Source organism: Uloborus diversus, chromosome 9 (assembly GCF_026930045.1).
Source record: "Uloborus diversus isolate 005 chromosome 9, Udiv.v.3.1, whole genome shotgun sequence".
Lineage (NCBI taxonomy): Eukaryota > Metazoa > Arthropoda > Arachnida > Araneae > Uloboridae > Uloborus > Uloborus diversus.
In genome coordinates, this window is record NC_072739.1 from 54651861 (window position 1) to 54679421 (window position 27561).

General features: G+C 34.1%; 1 protein-coding gene across 1 annotated transcript in view; it reads right to left on the minus strand.

Moving 5' to 3' along the window:
* LOC129230223 (DNA-directed RNA polymerase III subunit RPC3-like) overlaps positions 1–27561 on the minus strand; it is a 67597-nt gene that overhangs the window by 16795 nt on the left and 23241 nt on the right. Inside the window, exons 3-5 of the mRNA XM_054864625.1 lie at positions 14066–14211; positions 13112–13245; positions 12845–13010 (exon numbers count right to left, since the gene is read on the minus strand). Coding sequence (XP_054720600.1) covers positions 12845–13010; positions 13112–13245; positions 14066–14211 — 446 coding nt within the window. The remainder of the gene's footprint in view (positions 1–12844; positions 13011–13111; positions 13246–14065; positions 14212–27561) is intronic.

Consider the following 27561-nt stretch of genomic DNA (forward strand, 5'->3'; position numbering starts at 1 on the left):
AGCGTAGATTTCGCTGTCCCAACCGTCTGTAAATGGTCATGATGGACACTGGTGTTTGGGTTGAACATCTGATGGCTCATAGAGATGAAGAAAGCATTGTGACAGCTGATCGAAGAATCACTCTGTCATAACGATCAGTTGTGACCATGGAGACTAGAAGCTAAGGAGATAAATCTCCCCTTCCGAATTGTGGCAACAAAATTTCACTTTTCTAGTCTAAAATGTGGCAGCAGCGCCCTATAGCACTGCTGCCACATTTTAGACTAGTTCCATGAGAACCTAGGTGATTTTAGTGTAAATTTGAAAATTGAATTTCCGCCAGGAAAAATTGAAAACGGTGAAAATAAAAATTAAGTTTTGGCACATGATAACTATGCATACTGCAGATTAATATATCATGCCTGAGAAAGCCGTTAAAAGCTTATATATTTAGAGAGAAATGTTTTTTTTAATGCATCAACGGACCTGTGTCGTCTGCTACGCATTTGCATATCGTACGGCTTCGTCAGAGCACCTTTAAAAGAACCTTTCGCGTGATTTCGTTTTTTGTTGAGACACTAGAAAAAAAACTACTGCTTATTTATTTGCAGGAATTAAAACATAATCGTCTTCTGGGGCTGTTATGAATTTTAAGAGGAAAACCGAGAAAAATAAGCAATGTGCAGCGATTAAAGTGGACAATTGATTCCTCGCAAAACTAAGCATAACTCGCTGGTATGTTTTACCCCCCTGTCATTTATGAATGACGTCACCGACATTTTAATCTATTAATTTCTATTTTAACTCGATTTATTTTCCATTCAGTTTTTTTTCTTTGTTTCATTTTAATGAAATAAAGGCTGTGATATTAATATCACACATAAAAACCATGATAAAATCTAACAAAGCAAATGCATAATTTATACTTATTGAAAAATAAGCATCGAGCTCCCCCCTCCCCCCGTTTTTAAGTATAGCTTTCTGCAGATTTGAAATTATTTGAAAAATAATAATCTGGATACTAAAATAAAATCCATATTCCTAGTTTCCAATCCCCTAGTTTTGATTCAATTTCATTTCACGTCAGTTGCCAATCCATGTGTGTGTGTGGGGGGGGGGGGGAGTTGCATTCTCCTTTAAGTGACTAAGGTTATCCTAATAAGGGAAGTTATATTTTGAAATACTTTTCCTACACCTCCTAGTTCTCAAAATTGACACCTTTCACCAAGGACTATCCCAGGGTAACATATGGAAGGGGGTCATGACTTTCATTTATGCAGTCAGGAGGCATTTTGATTGTCCCTCCTTCCCAGAAATTGGAAACAATTTAATTATGCATTTGTGTATGAATTTTGCTGCTATTCTCTATGATAGATCCCCCTCCCTTGAAGTATTCTTCAAGACTGGCCTAAAGGAGGCCTTTTTTCTAAATTTCAATCTTCTAATTATGTTTGGTAGAGGGGTTCTGTGTAATCAGGGGTCTGGCCAGAGGATATTTGGGTCCGTTAACGGACCCTTCACAAAAATCCGATCAACCAAAACGGACCTTTCACAAAATTCCGATCAAACAAAACGGGATCAAACAAAATCCCGATCAAACAAAACGGACCCTTCACAAAATTCTGATAAACAAGATCGGATCTGTCAAATTGTTTATTGAAAGAGCAAATCTGAAAGCAAAATAACGCATATTTCTGTGTATAAACCGATAATTTTTGGAACCTTTTTTTAAGTCAAATTAGAAGGATCAGCTTATACAAAATCGGCTAATTTTGAAAAAAAAAAAAAAAAAAATCGGCGCTCTTGGAATGCTCCTGCAAGCGATAAAAAATGGCTACTGCCAAATAAATATAATGGTTGTTTGTTTTATCACAGCTAATTAGCAGCGGTGTTTTTGTAAACTTTTCTGAAAAGGCATTGGTAAGAACTTTTCTCCACTCATGATTTAATAAACAATAATAATATATATCTGCGAAATGAACTTAGAACTGCAAAGGGATAGTAAGGGTGAGGAAAAAATATGATCGGTTCAGATAGTGTTACCAACTTCAAAATTATCACAACTTAGCATCTGGCGTTGAACCTTTATAATGACTTGATTAGAAAATATTCTCATCATTTTGCCAGCTTGTCAATATTTGCGTTTTTATGGCTGTGCGATGTTTAATTGTTATTTTGGGAGAAAATTATATGGGTTTTGATTTTTCGATGCTAACAAGGATGATTAACTTTAAATAAACTCTTTTAATTACCGTTTTTTTTTCTTTAGACGTCTACATTTTGAAAAATGCAATCTTTTAACATTTGATATGAGAATCACATTTTGTTCTTTTTTCAAGCTAACTTCGCTTTATTAGGATTCAAATAAATGAAAAGTCTCTTTATTTCTGTTAGAACTCTCATTTCAAGTTTTTAAAGCAAAATTCCATTTTCTGTTATGAGTCAAAACTTAAAATGCTAAATAGATGGTTTATTTTATTTTATTTTTTGGGTCAATTGTGTCCACAGATATTAATGATATGTTTATTATAGGACTCTAAAATGCAATTTTAAAATAATTTTATCAAAAATATTTCTTTTACAAGCTGTTTTTATACTTTTGATGCCTTCACTTTGAGAATTGCGATCTCTTTGCACCCGCTATGGGAATCCGATTTTTCGAATTTTTAATGATTATTACGCTTTGTTAAGAGGTAAACAATTGAAATATCTTTTTATTCTTGTTAAAATCACGGAATTTAGAAGTTTTAAACCAAATTCTGTGCTTTTTAAGAGTGTCTTGGGTCAAAAAGTTGAATGCTGAACCCTATTCTGAATTTTATTTTATTTATTTATATTTTTGTTACAATTATTTTAAGTACTGTACAGAAATATATCTAGTATAATTTAACATAATGTAGAGTGGTAGATAAATATTGATACTTGAAAGAGCGATGCCCCCCCCCCCCCCCCCCCGCCAAATATCAGAAAAAAAATCCAGAATGATTTTCTCGACGTAGAAGAGGAAAACACTCAACTTTAAGTTTAATTGATGCAGTTTGTGCCATCTCTAAATTCTAAAATTTCGTTTTAACAATTGCGAAATTTTTTGGTTTTTCACAAAATTAATTCATTTTTCACAAAAAACGGACCCTGTGAAAAATCCTGGACAGACCCCTGGTAATACCAAACTTATGCAAAAGAAATATTTTTTTTTTGTGTGAAGTTGGTGGAAAAGGTAGGGGTGGTCACAAGGGGTGGGGGGCGCTGCTATTGAAGTATTTAGAGTGGGTTTCTGATCTCGTTTTGGGATGGGGGATGATGCTCTGTAACATTTGAGGGGGATGCAGCATCACCATTAGGAGGAATGTGGATCCTGGTCTGTCTGAGTTCTACTTTTCACTCCAGGGTCTCCCGTATCGAACACTATTTGTGGCTTAACCAGTTGGATGACACCCTAAAAACAGCTCTGATTTTTAGATCCAGACCAGAAACCAACCAATCCCTGGTAAAGAACCCCCAGAGCTATTGTTTTGCTAGGAGGACTTGGTGACCACAAGCATATCCCTGTCTTAAAAATGCACACACACACACATGGCACTGCCTAGGAGGAGGGACCTGCTCAAGGCCCCTGAACCATAGGATATTGACGCCATCGTTCAAAAGGAGGGATATGATGGCGGAGTTTTGATCTGTGCTGGATGCTACTTGCGTCTTAAAAAGATAGTGTAAAGTCGAGAATGTCCGCTATAAAGAAAGTCGAGTTCACAGGGCGAACCCAGATCTTCAAATTTTGGGCCTCCTGCAAAAAATTACCAGAGACTCTTACCACCCACTGGATTGGGCCATGGGCCCTTCAGTGCCGCGGGGCCCGCTGCAGGGACAGGAGCTAGCTGTAGAAACAAGAAACCCTACGAGTAGGGTACTATTGCAACTCATGATTGCGAAAAACATGATTTGAATTTCAAGATGTCAGAAGGCAAATTATAATGTTATTATTATTCACTTAACTCGTGAACAGGGCCGATCCTAGGGTGTCGGCCACCCGTGTGCAAAGGCCAACTGCAGTGGTTGGAAGTAGCGCGCCACAAGTAGCCATACTACTGTAATTTTTAAGTAGTTTGTAGTGTAGCGCACTACTTTTCAAGAAAAGTAGTGTAGCGAGTAGTTCGCTACAAAAAAAAAAGTTGTAGCGATTTCTAAAAACTATTTTTTGAAAAAGTTTCAAAGAAAAAAAAAGAAAAATTAATTTGAATTTTGACATCTTGAATTCAAATTATGTTTTTCGCAATCACGAGTGTGTGTATGTAGGCGTGTGTGTTTGTGTGTGGGGGTATGTGTTTGTGTGTAGGGGTTATGTGTATGTGTGTGTAGAAATGTGTGTTTGTGTCTGTGTGTTGGCATAAGTGTGTGGGTAGTTGTGTGTATGAATGTGTGTGTGTGTGGGGGGGGGTATGTGTATGTGTGTGTAGGCATATGTGTTTGTGTCTGTGCACAGGCATGAATGTGTGTATAGTTGTGTGTATGTTTTTGTGTGTGTATGTGTGAGTGGGTGTTTGTATGTATGCGTGTGTATGTGTTTGTATGTGTGCATTTGTTTGTGTATGTGTTTGTATGTGTGCATTTGTTTGTGTATGTGTTTGTCTGTGTGTGTAGTTGCGTATGTATGCACGTGTGTGTAGGACATGGATGCAACCTGGAGACGGCTTTTGCTATAGGAGCAGCATCGTGAGGAGTCCGTCGACGGTGATGGTGCAGAGGGTGGCGGTGGGAAAAATCAAAAGACGCCAAAAACAGTCAAATGAGAACAATAAGCAATCGTGATTGCTCAAAAACTAGATTTCAAACAATCTGACTGCAGCAAGTCTTACGCGTGAGTAGAACTTACATCAACCAGATTCGTAAGACTTTGAAAAATACGAGCTGTCATCAGACATATTTTGACACCATGCGTTCTATTTGACGGCATTAATTTGTTTGCCATTGAATTTTTCACATTTCCCCAATATTCGCCTTGAGCATGGCTTAGAAAGAAAAGAATAAGCAATAACTGCCAAGTAGTACTACGTTAGTGTTTTCTGTCAGCAGAGAATATGGTTAAACCACAAATAGTGGTAAGTACCGGGGACCCTGAAATGTCAGCTGAGAATGTCTCGTGGAGGAACATTTTTCATGTCAATGAGGTTATTGTGCCAATATCCTTCTAATACGGAAGCTAATGTAAATGTTATGGAAGAGGATGAATTTGAACTGCCTTTGCCGGCTAACAACAAATATCACAGTGTTATAGACATGCATGACAATGGAAATTTTTCTGTTTCATGCAAACTGTGCCAAGCAAAATGCTTTCGATATTAATGTCATCCGCATATGCAGTCGAACTTCAACTTACGCGAGGGATGCATTCCAAGATTTCTCGCGTAGGTGAAATTTCGTATTGTGGGAAGCGGTTTTTCATGAACATACCAATTATTTTAGACATTTGAAAACATTCTTCAATCTGTTTTAACCAATTTCTTAACTTCCTATTACCGAATTGAAGCGTAGAGAACTGAAATTTTACTGTTTTTTTTTTAAAGCTGTGTTATTGAATAAAAATACGGTTAGGATACACAAAATCAATGGGAGAGAAAGGCATAAAATGAAACAGTACGGTATGTATAGTATGTAGCAATAATAAAATGCAGCACTAAAACAGTAGTGTATAATAGATACAGTAATTATATTCGACGCATTTTTTAGTTGTTCAAGCATATCGAAAATCTTTAAATTTCTTTAGTTGTAAGAAACTTTCTATTTTTCCATCCATTTAAAAATTCCATTCAACTTCATATTTAGAATGGAAAAGATGCGGAGTGGCGATTTGTCAATTAACAAAGCGATGTTTCGACTAGTATAATGCGAGGTACTTATGCTTTCAGAGATGCTAAAGGGGAAGTAATATTTAGTACCCAATAAAGAAGGTGATGCTTAAGCCTTGTGATTCCCTTCCGAGAATTTTCTTGTTGCGGAGTGGGGAATTTGCGTTAGCTCCAAAATTCGTTGCTCGAGAAAAACTTGCTATTTAGCTATTTTGCTTAAGTCTAATCACGTTGTTGTACGAGTCCACTGTAGTTTAAAATTGCACCCTGAAGTAAAGTAAGCATTCTAACTGATGTTTTATACTTTGGATATTCATTAATATTTTATTATAAATACTACTAACATTTGGAATATTTTCAAGGTTGAATTTCTCAACTTTTTAATCCTTTCTTGCAGCGAATATTTGTAAAATTCGTTAAAAATATTTGGAATGACAAATTGGCTCAACAAACGGAAAGAATTTATAATTCTTGGTAATATTCCATGTTTAAATGAGCTAGTTTATTAATATAAATCATTTTTTGAATTTTTTCATTTGCAAAAAAAATAGCGAAGTAGCGATTATTTTTTAAAAGTAGTTTGTAGTTGCTACATTTGTAAGAAAGTAGTTGTAGTTATAGTTCGCAAAAAAAATGTAGTTTTTCCGACCACTAGCGAAATGTGTTGCCCGTCTAGAGCATCTTGCAATTTTTGACTAGTTTTTAACATGCTTATCCATCTTCCTTCAAGTTTTTGTGTCGAGCTAAAAGGAAAATACCAGAAGAAGGATTAATTTATGAAAAATACGAAAAGTTAATTCTAGCAAGGTACTCTTTCGGTATAGTCGAACCTCGTTATCACGACACCTTTGGGACTGTCAACAAAGTGTCGTCATAGCCAGAGAGACGTCATAACCGGAATAGTTTAAAAAATTCATAACTAAACATTAGTTAACCTTAAAATTAGATTCAATGAAAAAATTAATACTGTTTATATTTTTCTAATTAGATTTACTCCTGTAAATTTTAATTATTGGTTGAATATAACAAAAATTATTGAAAAAAAATCTTAGTCTAATTATTATTTTTCTTTTTTTTTTTTCCGAATTCTACAATACTTTCCAATAAAATGTTTGATAAATTTTTGAATAACATTTGTCGCACTTCTTCTTCCAGGAAATAACCAGCAAGAAAGAAATCAATTCAAAGCGTACTTATTCAACTTCTAAATGTTATATCATTAAGGATTTTTGAGGAATTTTGCTTAATTCATAGAGCTATGTGCGGTCTGCGGCCGCCCCTTGCTCTCGGCCGCCCGCGTGCGACGCATGAGCTGCACATCTGCTAAGATAGGCCCTGCTTGTGAACATAAAACATAATTTAAATTCAAAATGTCAAAATTCAAATTGCTGTATTACCTTGCATTAGCAGGCATGCTGGAAAAATAAAGTGTGGTTGTCAAACATGCAAGGAATTTCAGATTTTCTCGCATGCCGGATAATCCATGGAGTTTTACAATACTTGCGATCTTTCAAGTGAGCGATATTATACAATATTTTGACAGGAACTTCCGACCAAGAACGGTAATTAATTGAAAGTGCTGTTAGTTTCTTATAGTTAATGTAATTATATTTTTCAATGCATTAAAACACTGTCTCAGTTGCCATTTTTTCAGATTATCTCTCTCCCTTTCTCCCTACAGTAAATTTTATTTGGTCATTTGCTTGCATGGAGTAAATACCTCCTCATAAGAACTTGTGGTAATGAATTTTTATGGAAAACAAATTTAACTTGAAGAGCACTAGCAGTGGCGGCTCGTGCCTTAATTTAGTGGGTGGGCCCGCAGTTATGTTTATGGGTCATTCTCCAAATGTGTAACTTTTCTGTCACACGGCTTTTACAGTAAAAACTTTAGGGAACAATTCATTTAACGATGATTTTTAATGTCATCAAAAATATATCTATTTAAACCTGACAACAATTTTTTAATTTTTTTTTTTAGAAAATTTTTGGTTCACAACATGTGAATTCTCACCTTCGTGGCGTGTCATACACCTTGTGTGACTGTTTTTGTTGCTTAATAACTTGTTTAACTAAAAGCAGTGATGTTCCCATCAATTTTCCTGAGGGTATACTCCCAGTAATCTATTAAGCACAATTTGTGTAACGTGAACATATACATAGTATGTCATAATATGAAAATTTATGATTTTTATTTTTTTTATTTATGAGTAAAATAATTGGAACTTAGCTGGGCCATTGTTTATGGTTATTTCTAGAAGGTAACACTTTCTTGTAAGAATGAAAAAAAAAAGAAAACAAAAGGTTTCGAAATTGAAAAATATTTGAGTTCAAAAGTTACGTTTTCTGGAGAAGGACCCTTATATGTTTACACAGATAAAATGATGAAAACAATGGTTGGTAAACTAATGCTGAGGAACATAAAATGATACTTAAATCAGTTAATACAAACTTCAGATAGCCCTACAAAATTATACCACTTGATTTAATACTCCCAAACCTGTTTTTGTGCGGTGGATAAGAACCTCATAAAAACAAATTGTTCGTTTTAAAGATAACTTCGTTCATTTTAAAAAACATTTTGTCTGTTTCATAAATAATTTCGTCAACTGAGTCTCAATCTGATTGAAATTTTCATATATCGCGGGAAAAAAAAAATCACACAAAAAATTGTACAAAAAGAAAGACCGCACAAAAACAGGTTTGTGTGTACATAGATTATACAGGGTGTTCCAGTTTAACCAACAAGACCTTCTTTTTTGCAACCGTTTGTCCAAGATGCATACTTCTAATTGCAAAAATGTTCAAAATCAGGTGCAAGGTTAAGGAATTGAAAGTTTGAAGCAAAAATAAGAATGAGTCAAATGATACAAAATTCAATTTTTTATACGGGCCCTAGGTTCTCCAACTTATATTCAGGGAAGTCATCACCATTAAAATGTAATTCCAACACAAAAAGTTTGACATTAGTACGACCAATGTTCACCCAGATATGAAACGCAGCGTTTCGTGACTTACACCACTTCACACTCACTGTCAACAACACCTTTTGAGGGAAAATATAGCAGTTTAAAAAGGCTTAAAATTTTTGTGTGCAAAACTGGTTTTTCAAATTGATCAATGTTTTGTAGTGTTTTCGCGTATCACAGCATAAAATTTGCATTTGTTTTTGAATAGCATTAAAAAACATAAATACTTTGTTTTTTAACTTTCACAACCTATCATTCTTCTGAAAGGACGATAAGTTCCTATCTCATTTCTATCTGGTCCCTTAAAACTTTAAACTCGAATATCTCCTTGAGTTTTGGTCGCATAAATGTCAAATTGTTTCTGTTAGTAATATATTTCAATTGAGATTATTTCCCTAAATATAAGTTAAGAGACCTAGGGTCAGTATAAAAAGTTATTTTTAGTTTTTGACTCTTTTTTTTTTCGCTTTAAACTTTTAGTATCTTAACTCTGCATCTGATTTTGAACATTTCTGCAATTGGAAGTATGCACCTTGAACAAACAGTTGCGAAAATGAAGGTCTTATTGGTTAAAACGGAACACCCTGCATATTTTAAATGAAACACTCGGCTTCCCTTAAGCGATCGAATTGATAATAATATTAACAGCAGTAATAATAATAATAATATGTTGTAATAAAAATATTAATCTCATCAACTGTGCCATTCCCCTCCCTCCAAGAGGGGTGGCACACTGTCAAACATTAAGGAACCAGACTCTAAAAAAGAGAAAGACCCCTTACCACTAAAAACACCCCCGTGAAAAATGGTTTTGCTTGGTGAATTAAATTATTTTCAGGACAGGAATAAAAAGGTATTCAACAATATTAAAAAAAAAAAAAAAAAACTTTAATTACAGTATACGCATCTTGACATAACAATTCAAGTAACCTTAAAATTAAAACATGGATAACTGACAAATAGCGTCTAAAAGGTCCGTCTGAACAACAACAAAAATAAGTAAATGAAATAAAAGAAATAAACATAATATTTCTATTGCTGCATTTTTTACTAATCGACTTTCAAATTTAACTTATGTTTTATCATCATTATTAAATAATAATTTTGAGTAAGAGTGGTTGAAAAATTAATTACGGTCACACATATACCCTTAACAAAATATTTAATCGACTAGTTATAGGCACATTAGCTTGAAAGGATCTTAAATATTTTAATTAATGTCAAAACTATACCCATCCTATATGATAGAAAAAAAGCTAAGGTACGTACCAATAGAATTGCGATCTGATGAAAAACAGTAATGTAATTTCTACAGTGTCTCTCGACCTTTTTTGACATGCGGGCCTGCAAAAGCTTTTCAAAAAAATTCACGCGGACTTGCGCTGTTTTCTTGTTAACTTGTAAAAAAAAAATGTTCGCGAACCGTTAAAAACTAATGAAAAAAAAAATACGAATGGCTGAAGTTTTTCCCCCCTTCCTTTTTTACAAAGTAATATATAATAATAAAATAATAAGTAAATATATAAATAAAACTCTATTAAATAACTGCTACACAAGTAGTTAAATGTTAAGACAAGAAGTAACTGTGGTCAAAAAAATGGACACAATTTTTAAAAAAGCTACTGAGAAATCATAGAAAATTATGAAAATTAATCTTAAAACTGACGTAAAAGATCAAGTGTTGGATAATATTATCATTAGGTATTATGGAGTTTCCTTTCTTTTCCTTTTTTTTATTTTTTGCGTGGACGACCAAAAAAGTCTGAGGATCAGCCTTTTTTTTTTTTTTTTTGCCGGTGCGTCAGACCACCGGGCTGCTCTACTATTCGAAAAGAAAGTCCTTACACAGAAATTTTGAGAATAAACATCTCTAATTCCAAAAACAAACAAATAACTAAAAAAATTAGGCATGCGTTCTAAAACAAATGTACGGAATCTCATGAAACCGGCAGTCTCCATGCCTTATATATATATAGTAATACCTGTTGAAGAGGAAAAAATTAAGACAAAAAAAAAAAAAAAAAAAAAACAGAAGCGGAACGGTATGATAAAAGGTTTTTCCTGACACATGGGCAGGGGCAGCCGATTCTCTACCCATTTACATGTTATTCTAGTGAGCGACGTTGCTACACTCTTCTTCGCTGACCTCGACTCTTCCCTCCAAACCGCTATATAGACAACTACGATTTCGTTTGGGCTCGGCGAATTTTGCCCACCCTTGAGTTGCAATGAATTCCTTCGGGTGTTATCACCGTTATCACCCGCCGTTTTTCGCTTTCTGATTCAGTCATTGCGATTGGCTAAGGGCAGAGGCGTGACTCTTAGTTTCGGGGGCAGCTTCACGCGAGCCCGCAGCTCCCAAAACTGCACAGCGCTAAAATTAATGGGATTTAAAAACTTTCTGGTTATGTTTAGAGATATGCGGAGAAGGGGGAGGGGGGGGCTAGATGTTTGAAATCTGTTGTGCGTCTTACTTTTTACTTTTTTTAAACTGAAACACAAAACGATACTTTTGTTAATAATGTATTTTAGCAATTACAATTTTTTGGGTGGGCCGGGCCCACCCTGCCCATAGCGACGAGCCGCCCCTGAGCACTAGACATAATGATTTCTATTGAAGTGCTGAATACAGGACCAGTGCTGTAAGTTCATATTTAATGTAACCATATGATGCCCTAATTTTGGCCCTTTGTGTGGTTAAAAGAGGAATATGATAAAATTATGAAACAATGGATACCAGTATAAACAGCAGGTTTATTATACATGTCTATTTTTATATATATATATATATATATATTTTATGTGATAACTAATTTTTCTTTTGTTGAGACAAAAAGAAAATATAGAAAGAACATATTAAAGATTTGCATATGAAATTTCAGTTTATTAAAAAAAAATCCTAAGCAAAAGTTTGTGGCAATTCACTTAGGACTTGGGCAAATTGCTTCAAAATTTTGATAAAAGTGCAAGTTAAATTATTTTCTTTGATTTTGCAATTGAAAAAAAAAGATAATAGTAGCATTTAGGTCAGATGTTACATATGCTTTTTTAATTACTCACTCTGGGTCTCAATAAACATGGGTAAATTTTTCCTTTTAATTTGGCTGAATTTCTCATAGTGCAATCCGACACGAAGCAATAATCATGAATCATATTATAAAATAAAATGCAATCGGAATGCAACTAGAAACAGATGCAGTAAAAAAACTAAATTTCTTTTCATCACAAAGGTAAAAAATCTTCCTAAGTCCTGAATACACACGGTAAAAGAACCATTAATCTTTGCATGAATAAGGTCTGAAATCAGATTTGTTTACACTGTAACATGGAAACCGGAAACGTTGCCATTAAAGCCGGAAACCCGATCTCTCTATTAAACGACGACAGCGCTCATGGTGAGAAAGTGAAATTTTTGAGCCGTTTTCAGGTGTTGCCATTCGTAGATTTCTCTCCTTCTTATATCTCCATGGTTGTGACCCTAGGTCGGCCGCTACCATCCTGATGCTGAACTCTGCTTTTTTCCACCCATCCTTGCCAGCATCTTTGAATTGATGCATCGCTTCAACTCGAATGACGAGCGATTCTCTGATTTGACCAACCGACCTCTTTTAATTCAATGATACAACCTCTTTTAAACTTTGATAGTTGCTTGTAATGAGCACGAACCATGCGGCGAGGCATTTTTAAGTTCTTGAAAGGTAATCTGAATCGCAATCAAACCAAAAGTTTCAACAACTGTTGAAGAACTGCTCTTTATATACATCAGCTGGATGCGCAGTTTTGATGCGCTGGAGATCAAACTATTCATTCATTGGACACCAAATTTTAATCATTTGCATATCTGGTCAAAACACTCATGCATACAAAATTTCAAAGCAATTGGATGCTCGTTTCTTGGTGCGTCAATTGTTTTTGTTATAGAGTGTATATTGAATGTGTTTTCATATTTTTGCACTTGTATTGTGAAGAACAAAAAAATCCCTCTCAATTTTATGAAGAGTAAAAAACAGGACCTAAACAGACCCTTGAGCACAGCTAAATGGAATGGGAATGAACCTGAGATTTCATCTTGGTCTTCTGAAGTATTTCATAGTGGGGGACAGGAAAGGAGGTTGTGCTCCGCGGGTGCTCCTTCTGCTCTGACAATTCCAGCATCGTCTTCAAGATCTCGGAAGCCTTCTCGTCAAGTTGGTTGGAGCAAGCACTGATGATGGCATCGTCTCTTGAAGGAGAGAGGGGAAAATGACGCACTGATAGAGTTATGACTTTGACCTTGCAGAGAGGTATGGTTCAAAAATGCATAATTTAATGAAAGAGGCTCACCTGAAGTATTGTTTGAATCTGTTATGGTTTACTTTCCAGTAGATGCCACAGTCAGGGTGCTCTGTCTTCTGTCTCTTTGTGGATGGCTCATCTGTCGAAGGACCTCCCACAGTGATGAAGGACCAATCTCGAATCTGAAAGTTGAATTATGTTTTAGAATCCTTTTAATATGCATATACTTGTATTAGAGATGGCGCAATTTGCCCAAAAGGCTGCAAACCAAAGCTTTGGCCAACTAATGGCCAGAGCTTCGGCTCTGTATGTTGAGTTTTAGCATTAAATGCACAATAAATGCATGTAACATCGTGTAATTCTTGTAATGCGTTACTACTCTTAGTTTTTTCAACATTTTCAGCTTGCTGTTTTTTTTAAAATAAATATGTATCACCAATTAAGATTTTACTTTTGCTTTGCACCCATGCTTAACTGATACTTTTTCATGCTGATCATTGAAAATTGATCCCCCTAAGAAAATTTCTGGATCTGCCCGCTGTTCCTATAGTTGACAAGTTAAAAATTACCAGTTTTAGTATTACAATAATTTTAAAGAATTCGTTGTAAAGGCAAATTTATGACACGCATATTAAATGATTTGGTAAAGAACCCTAACATCCTTTTTCCTGATATAGACAGAAGTATGCACAAATGGTCTTCTTCCTGTTTATATTGCACCATTAATGTTTAAATAAAAGATTGAAAAAATATAAAACTCCTTCGCAGTTGGTGAATGGGAGAGGTACGTCACAGTTAGCCTAAGAATTAAATGCACACATTGAAAGTAAAGACACGCTGCAAATGAGGATTCTCAATTTTATCAATCAATAAATTAAAAGCCTCTCCTGCCTGACGAGTATTGAGTAATTCAAACACAAAAATTCAATAGCATGCAATCAAAACTTTTTAGGAAAGTCTCAGGAAAAAGTCAACCTTGAAACAGCAACAAAAAGATTTCACCTGTGGCACAAGGTACATTTCTCGCTCAGGAATGGAAAGCAGGGGCGCTCGTGTTTCATCAGAGGGCCGAGGATATGGGCAGCGGACCAAGAAATGGCCTTCAACCAGACGAACAAAGCGATCCCCAATCGAGGAAACGGAGAAATCTGCAAAAACGATAGGGAAAACAAAAATATTGAACACTTCCCCTTCCATAAAGATATGTCAAACTCTTAATTTATTTGTTTATACAGTGAAACCCCTCCTAACGGACACCCCTCAAAGGCGGACACCCCTCTTATGCGGACAATTTTTAATTCCCCAGTTCCAATGCAAATAACATTATTAAACCCCTGTTCTGCGGACACCTCTCTACTGCGGACAAAAAAAATTGTCCCGATAGTGTCCGTATTAGAGGGATTTTACTGTAATTGGTACAATTAAAGTTGAATCTAATATCACTACATGAATGTTCACAAACTGGAATGAAAATAACTATAATATGATTTTTAAAGCAAAAGAACCATGGGGAAAAAATTACCACATTGAAACCGGAATGAAAATTATGAACTGTCCTAGTGTAATGCACTTAAAAAATAAAGAAATAAAAGATGCATTTAATATTATGAGCATAAACTGTAATTATGCCAAAATTGAAAGAACAAAATATACTTATCTTAGAGCTTTCAGTACACATTTAGAAGGAATAGAGAAAAAAAAATCAAATCAACATCAATACATTTTCATATTTTTCTTGATTTCCATCCCTAAATTTGCCAAATTCAAAAAATGAAAGAACAGGAGGTTCTTTATAAGTATAAACACACACAGTACAAACTCTGATTTAGTGCCCACCCATTTAAGTGGCTAATTTCGTTATACCACCACGATTGTGAGTAAATACATTTTGTATACAGGAATTTTAACTTAATTTAACTGTTAAAGCGTAATTATAATATAACGCCTATCAACACTGTGCACCAGGAAAATATTTTTTCGAGAATTGCTGACTCACATCTTAAAGGCAATATGAAAAAAGGAAACATTATTAACCTATCTTTAAATCCATAATCCTGCATGATTTACTAAATATGAGAACATTATATTTTCACTTTGAATTTGAAAAAAAGGAATAACTTATTTTACTGACATAAGTATATTTTATTGATCATTTTACACATTTTTTGATGCACTCACTTCAATTATAAATTCTGAATCAAATTTTTGAATATTCTTTGATGAGGATGTGCATTATTATTATTATTTATTTATTTATTTGTTTCTCCTTGAAGTTTCAACTCTATTCAAGGTAGCTAAGTAGCTAATTTTGCTTCGCCAAGCGTTGAAAGGACTTCTCTACCCTTTTCTATATCAAAAGGTAGAGAAGTTGTAGTCTTTTTACACTTAATATGCAGTGGACACTGTTTAATTGAATCAGTGGTTAATTGAATCTACTGCTTTAATGAATCAAATTGTCAAAGACAAAACATAATCCAGCTTTATTGAATCAGCCGCTTTATGGAATCAAAACTGTTGAGAACAAACGTGATTCAAATAAGCAACGACCACTGTATTTTCATCATGAAATATACAAAACATGCAATGTAACTTCAAGCTAACCAACCTCCTGCATAATTGTACAATCAAATCAAAATTCATATATTGTACAAAGGAGTTGTAAAAGTTGGAAGAACAGGTTTAGTTCTTCTTTCCTTTAAGTAATACATAGGTAATCTTTTAGCTCTTTTTTTCAAAAAAAAAAAAAAAAATTGTTCATTAATTTAATTTAGCCTTATACAGTTAGATTTCCAAATTGTTTAAGATAGTAATCCAAAATCCATACAGTGAAACCTCTCTAAAGTCTAATGTGACCACCTCTGGTTCCTGTGAAAATTAATCTTAAACATTCGCTTAATGGAGATGGCTTTAAATTAGTTAATACAGTAAAATCCCTCTAATGCGGACACTAATGGGACAATATACCCGCAATAGAGGGTTGTCCGCAGGACAAGGGTTTAATGATGTTACTTGCCTTGGAATCAGGGAATCAAAAATTGTCTGCTTGAGAGGGGTGTCCGTTAGGAGGGGTTTTACCGTAATATTGTTAAACATACTTTGAGTGCTATAAAAGTACAGAATTCAATATACTTTAACACAGCTTTAATAAATAGTTTCTTTATTTATTTCAGAAATACTAAAAAATACAAATCTATACTAATATTTAGAGACGTACCGAGTACTCGGTAACTACTTGGTACTCGGCCAATTTGCCGAGTACTCGGTACTCGGCCAAATTCTGATCAGAAACTCGGCCAATACCGAGTAGTTGCAAAAAATTGAATATTGTCCAAGACAGATACTAAAATGTCTAAAAAAAAGAGCAAGCATTATATTCTGCAATCATTTACAATTAAAATTTGTAAGTCAAATTTAAATTTTGAGAGTAATACAGTTTGTAATGCTTCAATAGAATAAATCTTTATTTTAATGTCCCCAAAGTAAATAAAACTTTTTATTAGAAATTATGCAAAAAAGGTAAGTATAGAAAATATGGAATTTTTATATTAAAAATGGATTTTTGCTACAAACAAAAATTAGTTATAAAAAATATAAAAATACCTTTGCTTAAAAAATAAAAGGAAACAAAACAACATTAAAAGCACAGTGCATGAACACTGCAGACATGTGTTTTGGCATTACAAGGAATTCCTCTTTCAATGCACAAAATGGGAGCTCGTGGATTTAAAGGCATCCGACAAAAGTCAGATTTTTTTGTCAAATCTCTTTACATTCTTTAACTCACATGTTATGCACTGAAAAAGACGTTCCTTGTAACGGGAAGGGAGGGGGGCAGAAACACGTGTCTGCAGTGTTTCTGCACATTTGTTTTATCTGCTTTTAAGAATTATTTATGTTTGGCGGACTAGAACTATGATTGGTATACAGTGAAACCCCTCTTAACAGACACCCTTCAAAGGCGGACACCCCTCTTATGCGGACAATTTTTTATTCCCCAGTTCCAATGAAAATAACATTATTAAATCCCTGTCCTGCGGACACCTCTCTATTGCGGACAAAAAAAATTGTCCTGTTAGTGTCCACATTAGAAGGATTTTATTGTTATTTGTTTTAATTCCAACTTGATTAATCATACCGTTTATTTATTTATTTTTAATTTTAAAAATAATTTTTTTGTAAAATTTTTGACACAAACAAAATTGTTTATGTAATGCGTAATTAAATTTCAGCAGGAATTTAGTTTTAAAAACTATTATATGGACCAGGAGGTCTATACTACTATTCCAATAAGTTCAAAATTCATCACATGTGTGTCGGTGGTTCTTAAAACATAATTGGTACTTGGTAACTCGGCCGAGTGGTGAAAGGCTGAGTACTCGGTAACTCGGTACTCGGCCGAGTAGTGAAAGGCCGAGTACTCGGTACTCGGCCAAAGTGCTACTCGGTACGTCTCTACTAATATTATAAAGAGAGAGAGAGCGGACTTTTGTGTGTTTATATGTTCGAGGTAACCTCCGGAACCACTGCACCTATTTGAAAAATTCTTTCACTATGTGAAAGGTGCATTAATCTGTTCTAGCAAACCTTCTTGAGGAATTTTCAAGAAAAGTGCAAATATGATAGTGTATGGGTTTTTGTGGGGCATCTTCATTACAAAGCTAACTAATTAGTATTGCTTTAATAATAGGGTTGTTTTCTTCAGTCAAAAGTAGTACTTTTTGTCACTGAAATTGATACAATAAGCAAAAAAAAAAAAAAACATGAACCCAGAAAATACCTTTATTTTCCCAACAGCTATTTCTTAATTTTTTTAACTGTCCAATTTTTCAAATAAGGCGTGGTCTTGATGACGTGTGCTCTTTGGGGGATCTTTCTATCGCGTTTTCACATTATGATAATCAAGAAGCGAATTAAAATTGCTCTCTACGCTTGCTATCAACTATATCGTTGCCAGTACACGTGAGTAGAGATGGGAATTAAATATTTTGCTCTGTGAATGGCAACACCGAGTGGCATTTCATCATTTGTGATGTCATCGGCAGAAGCTTAAACAATGAAAGCGCACAGATTTAAGTATTTTTTTAAAAATACTAAACTTAAACAAATTATTTTAAAAAAATGGTCAGATCCTATGTTTTTAAGCATGCTCTTTCAGAAAAAAAAATATGTTTAAAATTTTGGAAACAATCCCATTGTATCCTGATTCTATTGTAAAGTTAAAAAAGCGTTTTCTTTTTCTTTTAGGAAGAAAATACGGTCATTTCGAGATGGAGGGAATTTGGAGTGATAGCTAAATGGAGGGCAAGTTAGAATCAAAAGAAAGAGGAAACTGTATGAGGAACAGTATGTGAAACTTCTCTAGAGCGATCAGTATCTGTTCCTGAAAAAAGGAATCCAGTTGGTAGCTAGTAGTTAATAGAGACTGGTTGCTTTTAGAGATTGTTTTCAAACATGCAAAATCAATAATAACATCAATAGAAATCATTTATATTCTGCTTACAGTATATTAAAAACATCATGATGAGAACATATTTAAATAGAATAGGTAAAAATTCTCTTTTGAACTTTTTACTTTATACTTCTTCCATTTTTTCTTCACTTAGAAATTAAAAAGAAAGAGCCTATTTCAGATTCTTTATTTTTTTTTTTTGAAATAACTTTTGTTTCTAGTTTATATTTAGCTGCAAAAAATGAATTAACAATGTCCTAATCATTAGCGCAATCTGAGTGAAACATGAGCCTATCCATTTCTCAAGAGCTGAAATGAGCTAAAACTAGATTCTGAACATTAAAAGGACCTAGGAATGCCCCTGTTCCATTTGTAAACAACCAATAAATTTCGAGAAACAACCTTTTGGTCCTCACCAACATTTTATAACAGCAGGAACACTCCTGAGCTGCTGGGAAATATATGTCAATGGATTTACCAGTCCTTGCTAATGAACATTTCATGGTCTTCCTCTGTGTTTTGTATTCTCCCCTATTTAACTTTTCTTATTTCAGTTTCTTCATAATTTGTGCTTCCCCTGCATATATATATATATATATATATATATATATATATATATATATATATATATATATATATATATATATATATAGAGAGAGAGAGAGAGAAGGGCGCCCATATGCAAAATTGTAAGGGGGGATTTAGATATTTTCCCCATGGAAATTGATTTTAGTGCAGATTACAATTATTAAAATTTGACGTTTTTAATAACTTAGTCATTAACAGCTGGAGAAGAAATGTTTTTACATTTTTGTTTTGAAAAGAAAAAAGTAATAAAAGCAGGGAAGTTCTAATTTCTAAGGAGGGGGGGGGGGTTGAGTCCCCACTTGCCTCCCCATGTGGGCACCCTTGGATATAGACATATATGGCCAGTTCGGGAACTGGCCAACATTGCTGCAAACTTACCAGCCAAAGCCCAAAATTTTCTTCATTTTGGGCTTTGGCCGGCCAATTCGCGAAGTGGCTATGAACGATCGGCCAAAGTACGAAGAGAGAAATCAAGAGCAGATTGTATTACGCTGTTACAAATGCAGCATTTAAAAATGAGTACTTCTGCGTACTTTTTTTTTTTTAAGTACACTTGTTTCAGAAACGAGTTCAAATATTAAACATATCCCTGTGTTAAAAATAAGCTTATAATATATAAGAATATAGTCCCATGTTATTCTGTTTTAACATTAAAGCCATAATAAGATTCTATTCAGTGATAGTACATGATGTAACAAAGTGGTAGCATAAAGATTACATTTGCACCCTTCAAATGAACGAATTATGTCTTAAATAAATGCAATGTGTAAAGTGCAAACAAAGAAAAAAGTGAATACAAAGTTGTGTAAAGTGAATACAAAGATAAATTAAATTATGGACGATCCTCATTCTTTTTCTGCTCCATAGACTTAATTTTACAGATCCTAGATCATATTGTGCTAAGAAATAGCACTTCAAAAAATTTTAAATTATTTTGCAAAGCCTCAATAATATGGGCTCATTAAGACAAATATAAAGAAAAAAATAGTTTTGTTTTTAATATTAATTAAAGACATTTCTATAATGCCGCTATTTGTCGAAATTCCCCTTCAACATGTCCTTATTAATATTTTATCCATAAATGTCATTACTATATTTATTTTAAATTACTCAGCATTGTTTTTTCCTTTGTAAAACAGTTCGTATGTCTATGAATCAATATTTCAGAAAAGAAAGCAATCTGGAAAATCTAGCATATTTTACTTTTTTTTTTACATTTAGAAAAGGTTAGTTTTTTTTTTTTTAAATTCTTTCTTTTTTTCCAAACGTTTTTACGCACGTTTTACTGCATTTATTTTAAGTTTTAATTGACTGCGTGTATTTTAATTGATTTTCTTTTCATCTTGCTGTATTTGCAATGCGGATTTTAATTCAAAACTTTTTCTTCTAGAGGATGCGGAATGATCATTTGTATAAATTACGTTGCATATTTGAGCTAAATTCTTTTTTTCTGCGGTTAATGGAGGAGCGGGGTTTTTCCTTTGTTCCAGATACAATGTGTTCTTAATTACCTTCTTTTTTTCTGCGAAGCAAGCGATAGAGCGGGATTATCATTTAAACGCTTTTGTAAAAAAGGTCGTATTGCTAATCGATCAGAGTATACTTCGCTCGCTAATCGGCTGGGTTACGGTAGAGAACGGTGATGAAAAACCTCTGCAGTTTTTTCATTATTTTACATTATAAAGCAACAGTTTATGTTTTTCAGGGTCATTTTCATTGAGCGAAATATTTTAAATTGCAGAGAATTTTTTTTAGGTTACTTTAAAGAGTAAGCATTTTAGTATAAAAAGTTTTTTTTTTTTTGCATCAAAGAAGGGAGGGGGAAGGATTTTCATATATTCAAGTAACTTCCTTTAAATTCATTGCACGGGCATCGTCATGCTGGCATAGCTCGTAATTAATAAAAGTAATCTCATAATTTTCGAAATGGCTGATTGCACCAACGCAACTGTGTGAATAGCCGATGGGTAGAGACCTAATCGCACCGGGCTCGGCGCAAAACTTGCTAAACTGCCCCTCTTTGCTATCTCATTTTTAAATTGTCAATTCTACACAACTAGAAGCAGAAGAAAAAAAAACACAACATTTGTGGCTTCTAAAATCCTAAACTTTCTACTTAAAACAAAGTAGCAATGCTTAAAACAAAGTTCAAGAAGAAAAAATTCAGACATGGATGCTTAATTAATTTCTAAATGAATTCAAGTCTATATTTTTTGTGCCATAGGTCACTTGCAAAACTTGTGTTGCTGACAATTAAGTTGCTATATTTGGATTTTAATCACTACTTTATAGCTAATTTTTTAGTCAGTTTTGTATATATATATATATGTTTTTTTTTTTTTTTTGAAGTTTCTAGAGAAATAGAAACTAATGATCATGCATCTGCCATTATTTTGGGTACTGGTGATAGAGGGATTTTAAATAGAACCAATTTTAAATAGATTTCTGGCGAGAGGAGCACACAGTCAATTCCTTACTTGTCATTAGGTTTGGTTTCGGAATTAAAATTATATTTAAAAATTTATGTCAGAAAAACTGACTTTTTTTTCTCTGACACAAGAGGAGAGGTGTAACAAAAATTCTGAGGTAACCGTTAAATAACGAAGCAGTTACAGTGGAACAACAAAAAACGTGTGGAAAGAGCATCCTGTGATGTACAAAATGCCCTAAAATCTTACGTAAGCAAAAGGGGAAGGGATTATATTGTATGTTTTTTTTCCTCACAAGGTGAAGAGGGGGGAATAAAATGACCAGAAAATGCTTATGCAATACTGGAATGACCCCTTATTAGCTATTGCATATAATTTCAACTGAAAGTATTGTAGAAGTATAAGTACGAGAAATGCATACTCATAGCTCAGTTGCAGAACTAACGACAAGAAAAATGAGGTCAAAGTTTTGAACAACTATTGGCAGGACCTTTACAGTGATGTGGTAGCATCCTCCGACCCCGACAAGATGCCATCTTAAACTAGGCGCTGGCTCGGTATCAAAGTAGTATAAATTTGACTGGTTTTATCGGGGGAGGCGGGCCTGGAGACAAAACTGACAAGGGGCTCGATTTGGCTCTTGACCGCTCTGGGGTACCCTCCTTTCTAGTTTCTACCACTTGCATGCCGAGCCGTCACATTGGAGGCGACAGATGTGTCGTCTACCTGTCAATCTAAAATCTACCATAATCATTTCGGGTTTTGGCCAAGGATTCCCGACCACTTCGCGAAATGGCCAGCCAAAGTACAAAATGCAACATAATTGCAAGTATTTCAGGTTTTGGCCAAACCTCTTGGCCAATACGCGAATTGGCCAGCCAATTTGTGAACTGGCCGAACTTCGGGCTTTGGCCGTAACATATATATACAGGCATCCCTCGTATAACATGGAACTTCTATAACACGGTTTTGATACTACATAGTACAAAATTTAGGACTCTTATAACATGGATTCAATATTACATGGTAGAAAACAACATGGTTTTAATGTAAAACAAACTTCAAAAGATTGAGTTTTATTTTTGTTCTATACACTGTTAAAATTAGATGATATTAACTCTAAAAAGATTTTTTCTTTGTTTTTAAGAAAGTGATTTGAGGAATTGTGTCTGTCTCCGGCTCGAAAGTTTAGTTAGGCCAATGTTCTAAAAACAAAAAGATGAAAATTATTTTGTTTCCAATACATTGTCAGAAAATAACATTAGGATTAAACACAAGCTAAATTTGCAAATGATAAATTAAAAAAATGTAGCCAAATCAAAATATGAAATAAAATAAATAGAATAATTCTATTTACTTTATTTTATATTTTGTTTCGCTGCTGTTGCTCAGACAAGCTTTATTACTACAGAAAAGCTCAGATTTTCTTCCTGATAGTATGTATTTCGTTCTTAGTAAAGAAAGTGTTCTTGTAGTGCATAATAGTTTTAATTTGAAGGATGTAAAAGAATTAAGTTGCATTATTTTTAGCAAATTCAAATTTGGATCAGTTGGACAGTTGTATGTTTTGTTTCCCAGTTTTCGTTAGTATGTTTTAATGAACTGAAATTTCAGCGATTATAAAATTTGTACCTTAAGATTTGGTTTCAATATTACATGGTACACATAGCTTAATTTTCATTATTTCAAAGTCTTGTATAACACGGTTTCGATACAACACGATACATATTGATCTGATATATGTTATGTACATGATTTATTAGTTTAAAAATGTAAAAAAATAATTCGTAAAAAATTCTCGTATAACAAGGTTTAATACTAACCTGTTATACGAGGGACACCTGTATACAGCATTAGAAATCAGTAAAAAAAACCTACTGGTCAACTTAACTATCAGTCAATATAAATATTTTTACACCTGAATTCAACAATCAATATGTTTGCACCTAAAATTATTTACGTCTTATGATTATACATTTCTAGCTAAGTGAGATAAAAAATAGCCAGTGGTTGGTGGTCCTGGGGAACACTGATTATTTTTTTATGGTGATCTGAGGCAGGTTTCACTGGTCTGGGACTAGTGGACCACCAGCAGTAATTTTGAACACTGATATATATATATATACAATTGAGTTCACCGCGTTTTGAAGCCAACTTCTAATGGCTCACCGCGTTTCGAAGCCAATTTTTGGCTTCACAACGTTGGCTTCAATGCTTTGGTATTTTAGAGACGTTCACCCTTAATGAAGCCAGCAGAGACGTTCGCCGCGTTTCGAAGCCACTGGCTTCAAAAAGCGGTCTCTAACCACACACCGCGTTTTGGAACCATTTATGCTGGCTTCAAAAGGTAGGTTTTTTAGAGGTATACACCGCGTTTTGAAGCCATTGTGAAAGTTGCAGCGTTTTAAGCCCAATATCCTTAAAAAAAGATTCAATGAAAGATATTTTGTTTTATGCTCTATTAATCTTTTATAATTTATTTTGTGCCGTTTTAAATTGATGTATATTTTTGAAACTAAGTTCAGCATTTCAGTTTTTCTTGCCAATGTTTTATAAATTTTTCTAAAAAATGACTAAAATTCTTGTGCAGAAAGTATCACAAAAGAAAAATTCTTTGGAACATTTTAACTTAGGATTTCAATGAAAGAGAAAATGTTGTATAGTTAACCACAGCTACTTATGAAAACATTGCTAGTGAAAGTAACCTTTACAGTACATTTTTGAAGAAAAAAAATAAATAAATGAAATGGTTTTCAAATAGATTTTTGGTTTCATATTTTCCTGTTTATTTTAGAATAAATAAAATGAGAAACATTTTAAAAGAAGATTCTTTTAAAAAATACTTTTATTAATTAAAGTTGTACGACGGTACTAATTTTGTTTCTAATCACATTCTCGTTCCATCTGAACTATTAAATTTCGGTTTGATCATATATCCACTATGTTGCGGAATCGCCAAATGTAGGTTTCTCGAAATTTCGCTAGGTCGTAGATAGCTTGAAAAGAGCAGTTTGTCAAAAAACAAAAACTTAATGGATAAACAAAATTACGCTGCTTATAGTTATAATTTTGCTGGTATTAGTTTAGAATCAAAGCAGAACTTAGAAGAAAAAAAGTGTAAAAACGATCTAACTATGTATTGGTGATTTAAAAAGCACGACTATGGAATTGCATGTTATCAATTGTTAAAATATTTATTGCATTCATTATTTTTCCTTTTTAGGATGGTTATTTCTAAATTCGTTGCAAAACTTTTCAAATTTTCCTAGAATTAAAAACTTGATCTGATTGCTATTTTTTTCCAACGCTCAGGGCCGATCCTAGGATGTCGGTTGCCCGTGTGCAATGCCGCCCCTCTAGAGCGTTTTTGCTAATACTTAACGTCTGACCATCTTTTTTCTTATTTCTGTATCAAGTTCTAATTTAAAAAAAAAAACAGAAGAATGAATTTATAAAAAGTAAAAGCATTTTGCAGAAAATATTAGTCTTTGGGTACACTTTATATCTTTGAAAAAGTTATAGATACCAAGAATTACTAGTCGTAAGATCGTATTTTAGTCTGTCATAGGGGGAGTTGGGAGGGGGAGCTGAGATACCCCAGAAAATTTTCGAAATTATCGTAGGAAAAAAATGATTAATCTTTGGTTGTGTTAGGTTGCGAGGAAAAGAGAGTCGAGATTACTCAAGGTCCAAGGAGATATGTTCAAACTTAACTTGACTTAAAAAATTGCGCTTGTAGGAACTTTTTTGAAACTTTTAGGAGAAAGTAATGTTGGGGTTCCATTATGAAATTCTATTAAAGTTGAAGTCAATTTGAGGTTATTTTTTGGGACCTTAGCTTAGGAAGTATCGCAGTTCTCCCCAAAATGTTTCCGAAACTGAAGTTTTAAACACGCAATTTTGGGATATCTTTGTTGACGTTAAGAGAGAGAAAGAGATAAGCTCATCTTTTATCGAAAGTTATCCAAATTAAAGTCTAAAACGCAAATTTAGGATGTCTTTGGCAACGGTAGGAGAACTAGCGGCTTTCCTCTGGAAATTTCTCGGCGCTGTAGTACAGCAGTAGTTTTAGAAACACATTATTTGGCGACGTTAGGGGGATGCCCTAACGTCAATTAAAGTTACATAAGCCAGTCGAATCTTCTCCTGAAATTTTTAGAAATTGAAGTCCCAAAAGCGAACTTTAGGCATTATTTGATAACGCAGGAGGTTCTGTCCGTCTGAAAATGAAAATTTAAGCTTTCCGTGATTACGTTGATAGAAACGGGTGATCCTGGCACACTTTCCCGAAAGTTCTTTGAAACTGATGTTTGAGAAACGCAATTTTAATCTGTTTTGGAAGACGTTAGGTGAGAAGAAATGATGTAGGACCTCCCTAACGACTCTAGTTCAGATTATCTTTGGTAGTTATTATAATAGAAAATGGGTTTTAGGGCCCTCCTCCACAAAATTTTTGAAATTTAAGTTCTAAAAATTCCTCTAAACCATCTTTAATGTCACAAGGAGAAGGGTCAGGGTTTGAGGACAGAATACACTTAGAAGTCATCTTTAGGGACTTAAGACATGGGGGACTGTAAATTGCTAGAAATAGCAAAAAAAATCTATTTTAGGCCATATTTGGTCAAGTTAAGACAGAAAGGGTTTGTAAGAGACTTAAGATCGGTAGTTCAATGAGAGATATTTTCCGAGATTAATATTAAAAACGCAATTTTAAGCTTTCTTTAGTCTCATCAAGGAGATCATGGCCTTCTTTTGGATCTGCCAAACTTGAATTTGCTACCTGAGATACGGGAATTGCCCTCTTACCTGATCTGTAATCGGACAGCTCATTAGTTATTTCAATTTTCTCCAGAAAAAACTGCTGTTAAGGGGCGGAAACTACAAAAAGTTAGTTCGTTATTCATATATTAAACTTGAATCTCAGGGAAGTCGCAATTGTCTATTGTCTCCCCCTGTATCCGCCTTGCGAATGTATTTTATCAGTATAGTTTCTTTTTTTACTATACAATATGTGTTCATAGTTTTGGGTCTGTAGGAGCTTAGGGGGAAGCATTAGTTGCCGCCCTCTGCGCTCCTTTTAGAAGGCACTCTTTAATGCTTCAGGAGAGGTCCATTGCCCTCACTGTTCCTCCTCAGTATCCATGCCTCATTGCCGAATGTGTCGCAAATTTTGCACGTATGTAAAGAATAGATATTAATAGACAATAGACCAACATGCTGTGCACTAACATTATATTATTCTGAAAGTGTGCTATGCTATAGGAAAATCGGGACTTACTCTGATTTTTGAATAAACGTTTAAAATTCAGCATGTTTATTCGACCTAAAATAAGTTATATAGTAAAAATTCTCCAGGAATTTTGCTTCTAAAAAATCACTCTCATTTGAACTAAATGCGGCCTGCGGCCGCCCCTTACTTTCGGTCGCTCGATATCGGAGCACGAGCTGCACACCTGCTGGGATCGCCCCTGCAGATGCTTCTTCTTTACACAGGATTGCACAGGTACATTTCCATGCATACATGCGAATAGGCCGTGAAATTAAAAAAAATAATAATAATAATGAAATCTTAAAGATGGGTGCTTTACATAAACGAGAGGAAGAGCACTGGAATTCCGGAAAAACATTTGAAATTGTCGCAATGTTTTTACATTTTTTGAATTAATCACATATGAAATTAATAGTGAAGCAATTTTTTTCATTCATATAAATTTTTATAATCAGATAGTATTATTCAACTGAGGAGTTGTGACAGTATGAAAGGGGGAGTAAGAGAACGTTGCTGGAAGGAAAACATTTTTCTCTAAAAGAGAACATTTCATGGTTTGCAGAGGGGGATGATAAAGAACTTTTTATCGTTCTAGGAGGAAATGGAAACGAGACAGGTACGTTTCAGGAGGGAGTTCTACAGAAATTTTTTTAATTAAACAAACAATCCACTTTGTTTTATTATAAACTACAACTGAGCATAACTGCAAAGACAATGTTTCTTTATTACTGCAGAAAATATTGTCACTGAAGTTATGTTTAGT